Below are 11,419 nucleotides of genomic sequence, written 5' to 3'. Positions count from 1 at the left end.
AACAATATCATTGATTTTATCTTATTTTATTCTTATTCTATTTATCTTCTTTCATTATTTTTATTCTTCTTTTTTATTAAATGAAAATGAAAGAGAAATGAAGAATGAAAATCAGAAACAACACACAAACATTAATACAAAATCAAACAATGAAATATCAAATAATAATTGAATATGATGAATTAATTTAATAAGAAATATAATAAATAATAATAGAACGAATGAAATAAAATAATATGAAATAATAATAAGAAAATAAAAAGATATAAATGATGATATTAATAATAAATGAAATTATACATAATAATATAATGATAATGAAATATTCAATATAAAATAAGAAATAAAGAAATGATAATTCAATGAGAATAGTCAAAATGATGAAAAACAAAAATAAATTAATTCAATTTAAATAAAAGAATGATGAATAGAAAAACAACATTCTTATAAATGAAAACCTAAATAATAAATAAAACACTCATTTTAATGAAGTATGAAGTGAATAATATCCATTAATCAATGAATAAATAACAAATTTTATTAGCATTTATATTTTTTTATCTTCTTTTATTCTTGTTGATTGTTGTTATTTTATTTTTAATATTACTTTGTTTTATCAACATTAATTCTAACAATTAATTCTAACAAATAAATTTAATAAAGATAATAAATGATAAACAAAAATAAGATAATAAAATAAGAATAAGAAATAAAAGAGAAAAGAAATGAAATAATTATTATAAATACACAATGAATAAAAGAAATTAAAATAAGAATCAAATGAAATGAAAATCAAATAAAGTCACATTAAATAACATAATAGAAGAAATAATCAGTACTTTAATAATTAAAATATTTAATATGAGAGAAAATATCAATATTGTTAATAATTTCTTTTTGTTTATTGAAGATGAAATAATAAATAATTTAATCATATTTCATTCTTTTATTTTGATTATTTAACAATATTATCATCATTCATTCCAATTGATAATTTATGAATAAAAATATAATTATTGTCACTAAATAAAAAATAAAAAATTGTTTAATGTAAATTAAAAATTATAATAATAAATATATTTTAAAAATTATGTAAAATTATTTAATCGTTTTTATTCAATCATAACATTACAAATTTATTTTTATTTAATGATGTTTGTATTTCAAACTAATAAACAAAAACAAATTGTCATGTTAAATTATCGATAAATTTATTCGTTTATTTTTAAATATTTTCTATTTCCTTTTATTTCAAAAATATATATTTTTTATGTAAAAATTAAATAAAAACAACAACAATAATGGTTATGTAACATTCGATAAAATATTTTATTTTTAAATTTATTTTGTTGTTTTTCATTTAAATAAAATATGTTGTGAAGAATATTTAAAAAATGTAGAATTGTAGTTATTTATTTCAAATGAAAATGAAATGTTTTTTTTAATAATAAATAACTTCAATTCTTCAAATTGATAAATAAATATTTGATATGTTTAATTATTATTTAAAATGACTATCAACTAACAACAATCAATGAATATTAAATAAATTAATTTACTTATCTTTTGAAATATAAGTGATTGAAAAAATACATTTTTGTAAATTCAAAATGAAGAAGAATGTTTTAAAAGAAAATAATACCGCAAAACCAGAAACTAAATAAATAAAATGAACATAATGAGAAAGTGATAAATGAGATATATTTATTATTATATCTGTGTTACAAGACACAGAAGAATGAAAAGAATATATATATGAATAAATAGTTGATTATATTAAAAAAAGAATAAAAAGAAATTTAAATAATTAATATTGTTTTGAATTTCAATCAAGGTTTTCATAAAATAATAAAACAATGAATAAAATAATATGGAATGTTTGTTCCAATATCAAATATTTAGAGACATGTTTGTATCGTGTTGATTAAATGTTAATGTTATATTTATAAAGAAGTTCATGAAGAAAAGAAAAATAGATAAATAATAACAAAAAAATTGTTGGAATTTTTTAATGGAATAACTAGAAAATAACAAATTTCCAATGTAATTTAATGAATCAAATGTTTATATTGTTATTATAATACACAAAGATAAAATGGAATTGTAAGGGTGATGATAATGATACTATTATTAACATTAATTGATGTAGAAGAAGTTGAAAAAAAGAGATATTGATTATCATAGTATTACTGAAGAAAAAGAACAAAATATTAAACAAGAAAGGAATAACCAAATAAATAAAAATAAAGAAATTACAAAGAAATAAAAGAATGAAATATATAGAAAAATTAATTATTGTGATTTGGAAATTGAAAGAACTGAAATTAAATAATTTATTCTTTCTAAAAAATCAACAACAAGAAGAATAAGAAAGAAATAAAAGAAATAAATAGAAAACAAAATTACCAAAATATTTATGTTTATAAAAGAAGATATTGAATTTATTGAACATGAAGAACTAGAAAATATTTTATCAGAACTACTTATCATAAAGAAGAAATAATTAAAAAGTTAATAAATATGTATAATGATTGAACATCATTAGAAAGATGATATGGTTATATTTCTACTGTATATTTGATGAAATAATTTAAAACCACTTAAAGAAAGTAAATGAATTTTTATTTAAATTTATTTTGAATAATTTAATATAAAATATGATAGTTTATATTTTAAATAAACAATAATTTAAATAAAATGAATAATAAATGAAATAATTAATTAATTAATTTATGAAATATGAATATTAAATAATATTTTATTCATTGAAACATTGATTATTTATCATTCTTTTTATTTCATTTTGTTTAAATTACATTATTCTCATTATTATTCATTTCATTAATATATTAATATTGATTATTAATTAATTTGAAAGTACAACAAATAATCATTCTTTCTTTCTTATTTATTTGTTTATTTATTTCTTTTCTTGTTGGTATTCTTGAGATAAGGGATTCGAAGATGGCATGTCAGAGACACCACATACAACCACAAAATATTTCTATCCTTCGAATATCTCAGTTTTCATCTGGTCATGACATGCCTTTGGTGAGATAATATCTATTCAAAACAAACTGGTTGTTATTTATTAATATTTATTATGAATGGTTATTATGTAATAATATTATTCATTATTATTTATAAGGATTATTATTTACTAAGGGTTTATTATTTATCAAGAATTATAATTTATTAAAGAAGATGCATATATTATTGTTACTGTTGCATGTACATTTGAATATAATGATATTATCAATGAATGGTGTTTTTAAGTGGTATCGGAGATAAAGGAGATGAGTCATAATCATTATGTTATGGATATCCTCTCCTTAAAACAACTATATAAAGAATGAGAAATATTATATTACTCATCAAAATCAAAATAAAAGTCAGGCAGCAACTTAAATGATGAACTATTTATGTCGAGCATGCTTGTAAAAACAATATTTTAATAGAAATAAAGCATGTTGAAGAAACTGATTCACTCACTTCTCAACATGATGAAAAACCTAAACATAAGGTTAATAATTGACTTGTTTTTATGTTATTCTTCTTGAGACTGAATGTATCACATCTGAAACACAACATAAACCATAATATAATTGATGTTTTAACTCTCTCTAAGTTATTATTTGGTTATGACGATATCTTTGAATATGAAATGTATTAGTTAATAATGCAAATTGTACATCAATTTATTATGGTTGAATATTACATAATGTACTATAAGAAATGATATTTATTAATAAACAAATTAAGAAATAAATATGGAAGTATTATTTAATCAAAATGATATAGTAAATTGTGGTTAAGACTAAAAGAAAATTAATCATAATAATATAGTGGGAATAAAATACTTTCTTCTCTCTTTCATAAATTAAATTAAAATAAAGAAAATGATATTATTTAAAATTAAAATAGAAAATAAACAAAAGGATAAAAAGAAGAAATAAGCAGAAGAAGGATGAGAAGACATTAATAAGAAAAAATAAAAGAAAGAAGTGATTTTCTCATACTCATATAAAATCTTAAAGAATATGTTAAAAAAAGAGATTACTCTTTAAAAAAATAAGTCCAGGAATAGGATTAATCTCCACTGATTCAGACAGAATGGATGAAAATTCTATTAACACTTAATTAACTAATTTTGATAATAAATTTAATCATTTCTTCTTTTTCAAATCAATTCTTTTCATGTTTCATTTTTATTATATCAAATTATAACATTTATTCATTTATGATACAAATACTTTAAACATTTTTTATTGGATAAATATCAGATTGAACTTTAACAAGATTTTGAAGATTATTAGAAAGATTGTCTAGATTAAAATTAATTATTAGTATAATTCATTGCAATTCTGTATTTTTGATACTTTCATCAATATTTTGAATATCTTCATTATCAATTCTATCATATTCATATATTCCAGAAGTACCAACAACATATACATTACTTCGGTCATTCTATAAAATTATCTAATTGTTTTGTTTCTAAGTTTAATCAACAATTAAGTTAAAAGTATTTTTTACAATAAAAATAACAAATGAACTTATACAGTCATCTGTTTCTTCAATAAAAAGTAATTTTGTTGGTTTTTCTGGTAATTTCATTATATAAATTTATTAGATGATTTTAATTTCTTTTAAACATTCTAATATTCTAACTGAATATTAAAAGAAATAGAAAAGGAAAATATAAACCACATAATAATTCAACGTCATTTCTATTCATGAAATTTAATTTCATTTTTTCTATCAATAATTAAAAATTTAATTTATTACTTTCTTTTTAATTTCATCATTTCTTTTTTTTTTGTTGAATTGATTTATTGTATTATTTAACATACATTTAACACATTATTTGTATAATTCATATTTCAAATCCTTTTAAACAACAATAAAATCATTTCATTAATTATTCTTATTTTCTTTATTTCTTTTTTTGTTTTATTTAATTGAAGAAATTTTCCAATGCATGAAATACAATAAATTTTAGTGCCATGACTATTGTGTAAAACCTTTGTGTATTGTAAAGAAAAGCAAACAAGATATAGAAATTCAATGTTTTACAATAAAAGAATGAATGCTAATAGCAATAAATTGCATAACAACAATGGTAAACAATACACCAAGGAAAATGTATTATAAGACAAAAGACACAAAGAAAAACAAATAAGAAACAAGATAAATACAATAATAATAAAGATAATACAAATAACAAATATAAATGAATAACAAGAAATGATATACAAGAAAGAATAAAAAGAATAAGAAGTGAATGGAATGAAGGAGAATACGAAGAAATACTCAAGAAGTAAGAGATAAAAGAAAAAGATGGTACGACATTCTTCAAGAAGTATATTCAATTAAAAAGAAAAAGATAAATGAAAGAATAAAGAAGAAATTAAAGAAAAAAAAAGACATTGAAGAAAAAGACATTAAAACAAATGAAGAAATTAAAAACAAAAACGCAATTAAAGAAATGAATGATAAATGTAAAATTGCAATAATAATAAATAACAAACAAAGTATAATGAAAATACAAGAAGAAATACAACAAAAGAAAGAAATAGAAATTTAAATGAAGTGTTGTATTGTTTTGCAATTAATTGGTTAAATAAGAAATTATATAAGAAATTAAGATGGGAACAAATAGAAAGTATAATAAAAGCAATAAACATTAATGTAAATAATGAAAAAGAATATATTAAATATATTAAAATATCACATAAAATAAAAGAAAGTACTAAACAGTACATTAAAGTGAAAGTAAATGATATAATAGAAGGAAGAGTAGAGTGTGATTCAATAATAAAAAACATCATAATAAAGAATAACTCTACAGAAATTGATGAAGAATACCTTAACACTCTCATCAATAAAGTGAAAGAAATGAAAATAGAAAAATGTTCAAACATTAATTACTACTTTCAAAGAAAAGAAGCTGACCGATTAATAATGGAAATTAATAATAGATGGATATTGTCAGGAAGCAGAATGCAGGATCTGCAAGATGATATGAAGAGGATTTCAATGGTTATGCACCTCTATCTCCAAAATAAAATAATAAGAGATAAATTTGATGAATTAAAAGAAATCCTAAAGAAAATTAATAGACTAGAAGATCTAGTCAATGAAATTGTACAGAATAAAGTGCAACATGAAATTAAATGAACATGATGAAGAAGGAATAAAAGTTAAAGCACTAGAAAGAATAAAGTACCTAAAATATATGATGACTATGATCAAAGAAAGAATTAAATTTAATAAGGAAGAAAGGGTCAGAATCAATACAAATAAAATCATGTTTGATTCTAACAAGAAAATTAGAATAAGGAAGAAATAGAAAATAATGAAATATACCCAAATAACGATATTACTTTAGAATATTGGAAATCGTTATATGAAACACAGGTGATATTAAATAAAGATAATTGGAAAATAAAACAAAACACGATATGGAATGAAAGATATATCAATTATGATAATGTCATAATAACAATAAATGAATTAAATTTAAGTATAATGAAAATAAATAACTGGAAAGCACCATGAATAGACACTATATATGGGTATTATTTGAAAAGGATGTCATCATCAAGAGAAGCCATTCTTAGTATCTTTAATGAATGGTTAAACTTCCCCGAAAACATCCCATTAGACATGGTAAGTGGAAGAACTTTATTAATCCACAAAGTGATATGAATAATGTCACTAATTATCGTCATATCAGTTGTACAAATGTAATTATGAAAGTATTTACCTCCATATTAAAAGAAAAGATTCACAGAAGACTTAACATGAATTGTGAATCATTTAAAATTAGTAAAAATCAACTGGGATGTAAGTTACAATCTTTAGCTGCTAAAGAATGAATAATAAATAGTTATATGATGAAGCAGCAGAAAGAAGAGAAATACCCAAAATATGATGAGTCATATTATGACATTAAGAAAACATATGACACAGTAAACCACGAATGGGTAATTGAATCATTAAAATATTTTAATTATGAGTGTGTCATCATTGACATAATTGAAAGTATAATGACTAGATGGAAGATATTCATTGGTTATAAATTTAATGAATATCTATGATGTATTAAATTAAATAGAGGAATTTTACAAGATGATTCCTTATCAAATATACTCTTCATCATACAGATGAATGTAATTTCTCAAATCATCGAAGAGAAATTCCCAAAAACAAATCACACATTATATATGGATGAAATGAGAATAATGACAGAAAGTAGCGAAGAAATGGGAATAATCCACTGTGAATTTAATGATAAATACATCAAAAAATGGAAATGGCATCAAATAAGTGGATATTTTAGAAGATGATTTGAGTCAAAAGGAGTAGATAAAACTAATACAGTGAAAGCATGGAAGTCCATCAATATTAAGAAGAATGCATTTCTCCAATTAACTAAAATGCAAGATGGAGCAATATTTTGTGGGTATAGAAAATCAAAAATAATGAAAAATGAAAGATTAAAATACAAAACACTTTGTAAAGACAAGATAGCTACAATAGAACACATTCTACTATCTTGTATTTATCATAAAAATCACAAAAAGAAAAACATGACAATATTGGCATTATAATATTGATTAATAAGAAAATACACTGGAAATAAACAATATAAAAAACCTCCATATGAAACAGTGTTCCAATATAAAGACATCACAATGATATGGAACAAACAAATAATACATAAAAGTGATGGACAATACCACAAAATACCAGATATATATGTATTAGATAAAAAGAATAAAACTGGTCTATTATTTGATATGACTATTGTGGCTGATCACAATATTAATTGAGTGTAAATGAAGAAAAGAAATAAGTATAATGAATTAAAGAATATTCTAATGAAAATAGAGAAAATAAAAGATGACAAAATAATTCCAGTAGTAATTTCAATCAATGGATTAGTAAATAAAGAAAGTAATAAATTAATTAAAGAATTAAAAATTGAAATTGACATCTTGAAAGAAATTAAAAACCATTGTAATTAAAAACATGATTGATGTCATGGAATACTAATTCAATCACAACCAAACACACTCCGTAGAGCTGCTTGAAGATGAAGACTCATTGGGATTAGTCTCCCCTAATGCAGGAAGAATAGAAGCTATTTCTATTAATACTTAATTATTTGCTTTTGTATTTCTTCTTGTATTTTTCTTATGTTTTTTTATTATTCTTGAAATTTTACATTTATCATTCATTTCTTTAATTGCGTTTTTGTTTTTAATTTCTTCATTTGTTTTAATGTCTTTTTCTTCAATGTCTTTTTTTTTCTTTAATTTCTTCTTTATTCTTTCATTTATCTTTTTCTTTTTAATTGAATATACTTCTTGAAGAATATCATACCATCTTTTTCTTTTATCTCTTACTTCTTGAGTATTTCTTCGTATTCTCCTTCATTCCATTCACTTGTTATTCTTTTTATTCTTTCTTGTATCTCACTTATTGTTATTCATTGATATTTATTATTTGTATAATCTTTATTATCATTCAATTTCTTTATGCTTTCCTTACTCATTCTTCATTGTTATTTCTATTACAATATTTTATTATTATACATTTTGTTATTATTGGCACTCATTATTCTATATCTCAATTAAAATGTATGTCATATTATCTTTTCTTAATAAGAATCAAGACTCAATGACATTCTTAGTGCTAATATATATAATATATATTCTTTGTAATGAAAAAGAGTCTTTGATAAATAACTTATATTTAAAATAATAAAATAAAATTTATTTGAATTACATTTTTCTTTTAATTTAAATAATTAGATGAAATAAATTGAAATAATAGTTAAATCAGTCTATTTCATAAATTTGTTGTTTTTCTAATAAATCAAAGTCATGAGCTGTTGGAACAAAACAAGCTTGTGCAGCATGATGTTGCATTGCACGATAAACGAATTGATGAGCAAAAAACTCTCTCCATGACAAACGAGAAGCCTCGTCATGAGTAATTAATTTTCTAATAAGATCTTGAAGATGAAATTCAACTTTCACATAAGAGGGGAAGCTTAGAGGTTGTTTAGTTTGAAAAGCGTAGTCAATAGTTGCTTTATTTGTACTAAATGGATATTCATTTGTTGCTAGTCTATATAAAACAACCCCAAGACTATATAAATCACTTTTAGTAGTATAAACTTTATGATATTTAATTTCAGGAGATAAATAAATAAATGTACCAACATTAGTTTGCATTAATGTACTATCATCTCCAAATGCACGAGATAATCCATAATCAGCAATTTTTAAACGAGGATATTTCATTGTTTTAGGAGGTGTACATAAAAGGAAATTTTCCAATTTAAGGTCTCTATGAATAATATGTTTACAAAAATGTAAATACCATAACCCACTTGCTATTTCTGCTAAAAAATGAAGTATTTCTGCTGTACTTAAAGGTCCTCCATTTTTTTCAAGATATTTTTCTAATGTTCCTTGATCACAATACTCCATAACTAAATAAAAATAATGAGAATTAGGTGATGGTAATATTTGCTCTAATTGTTGTAATGGAATATCTGGATTTTCTGTACATTTTTCTGACAATTTATTTTTACATTCAAAATAGTCATGAAATTCAACGACATTTGGATGAACACATAATTTCATTACTCGTGCTTCTCTTAATAATGAATCTTTTTTTGATTCTGGTACTTCTTTTAGTGCAACTTTATATATATTTCCTTCTATTTGATGTTCAGCAAGAAATACTACACCAAATGCACCTTTACCAATAATTTTTTTAGGAATATAATCTTCTCCAGTTCCTTTTGATGTTTCAACTTTATAATCTCTACATCGTTGAATAAAAGGATGAATAAAAAAGTCATCCCATTGCATTCTTTCTTTAGGATTATAAATTAACATTCTACTTAAAAGATCTTTTAATGATAAATCTTCAATTCCTTTTAAATCAATTTTCTTTTGTTGTGACAATGTTTCAAATACTTTATTTGGTGGAAATGGAAAACGGTTACAAAATAATACAAATATTAATACTCCTAATGACCAAATATCTGAATTTTCATTGATTTGATTTAAATATAATTCTGGTGCACAATAAAACATATTTTGAAGAAATACTTCTTTAGGAGAAATATATAATACATTTTCAAAATAATTTGTTACTTTTAACTTTGGAATTGGAGATGAAGTATCTTTTGTTAATATTAAATTATGAGGATTTAACATAAAATGTTGTTTATGTAATGTTTGAACCATATATTCCATTGCTACAGATAAGTCACATAAAAAAAAGAAACGTTCTCCATCAGTTAATGACTTATGTGCAATAGTATATAAGTCAACACTTTTTTGTGAACAATATTCTAATACTTCCCAATATTCATATTGATCTTCTACTGAACAAATAAATCCATCATAATATCTAACAAAATTTGAATGTTCAACTGTCTTAGCTAAATCTCTTTCTTCGTCTAATTTTTTAATTTTTTCTTTATCATCGAGTAATATTGGTATTCCTATAAATTAGTCTTTATTTTTTATCTATTTTTTATCATTTAGTAATTCAAACTTTTAATAACAAAAAATGAATATTTATGTTCTTTAACCATTGTAATAGCTTTATTAATAATTGTCCCTTTCTTTGACTTATGAAGAACTTCTCTTAATATAAATCTTTCTTTTTTATTATTCTCAATTCTTCCCTCCATTGTTTTTATCAAAAACTCTTTTATTAGTTCTTTAAACTATTTTTTTTTTACTTTTTTCCTTTTTTTTTTCTTTAAAACTTTTAAATTTGAAATAACACAAATTTTATTTATTAACTTAAAAATTTGTGGGATTAAAAATTTATTTAGTTTGATATGACTTGATGTACAACCTCTGATACTTTCTTTGTAAATGTTTCAAACCCAAACTTTTCTTTAGTTGCTTTCTTAGCATTTAACTTTAATTTTTGTCTTAAGTTGTTATCATGACATAGTCGAGATATACATGCTGCAAATCCTTCTTTACTTCCATCACAAAGCAGTCCTGTTAATTCATTTTGAACTGTTTCTAATGGACCACCATTATTACAAGCAATTACTGGTACTCCTTTAATCATTGCTTCTAATGGAACAATACCGAAATGTTCAAATGGAGGAGTATATAATACAGCAGTAGCTTTTTTAAAAAGATATTCACGTTCTTCATTTGAGAAATTTTTAAGTAAAGATACATGATCTTCAATATGTAATTGATGTGAAAGTTGTTCTAATTCATTATAGACATCTTTATTTTCTTTTACTCTAAGATCATAACCACCAGCAATAATAATTCTAACATTATTTTTTAAATCATCTTCTAATAAACTTAATGCTTCAAGTGCTACTTTATGATTCTTCTTTCCTTCATATCTATTA

At 21.8% G+C, this 11,419-nt stretch overlaps 2 protein-coding genes across 2 annotated transcripts in view, besides 8 other annotated features; both read right to left on the bottom strand.

The window, feature by feature from the left end:
• The first annotated feature begins 2,955 nt into the window (after positions 1-2,955).
• Positions 2,956-3,216: a repeat region.
• Positions 3,080-3,544: a repeat region.
• Positions 3,545-3,568: 24 nt separating this feature from the next.
• Positions 3,569-3,735: a repeat region.
• Positions 3,736-3,812: 77 nt separating this feature from the next.
• Positions 3,813-4,155: a repeat region.
• An 815-nt stretch (positions 4,156-4,970) lies between these two features.
• Positions 4,971-5,576: a repeat region.
• Positions 5,540-7,321: a repeat region.
• Positions 7,291-8,181: a repeat region.
• Positions 8,179-8,618: a repeat region.
• Positions 8,619-8,849: 231 nt separating this feature from the next.
• Positions 8,850-10,726, bottom strand: EHI_162340 (serine/threonine kinase 3, putative; the record flags this gene model as incomplete). The annotated part of the gene is made up of 2 exons (XM_001913986.1): positions 8,850-10,534; positions 10,588-10,726. The coding sequence occupies 2 exons, from the start codon at positions 10,724-10,726 to the stop codon at positions 8,850-8,852; spliced, it is 1,824 nt and encodes a 607-aa protein (XP_001914021.1).
• A 143-nt stretch (positions 10,727-10,869) lies between these two features.
• Positions 10,870-11,419, bottom strand: part of EHI_162230 (alpha-1,3-mannosyltransferase ALG2, putative) — a gene marked incomplete at both ends in the record, with an annotated part of 1,213 nt that continues 663 nt past the window's right edge. Inside the window, one exon of the mRNA XM_001913985.1 lies at positions 10,870-11,405. Within this exon, the coding sequence (XP_001914020.1) occupies positions 10,870-11,405 (536 nt within the window). The remainder of the gene's footprint in view (positions 11,406-11,419) is intronic.

The sequence above is a fragment of the Entamoeba histolytica genome, genomic scaffold (genome assembly GCF_000208925.1).
Source record: "Entamoeba histolytica HM-1:IMSS scf_1104750518745 genomic scaffold, whole genome shotgun sequence".
Classification (NCBI taxonomy): domain Eukaryota; phylum Evosea; order Mastigamoebida; family Endamoebidae; genus Entamoeba; species Entamoeba histolytica.
The sequence above is the reverse complement of the archived record's forward strand: the minus strand, read 5'-3'. Positions and strand labels throughout refer to the sequence as shown.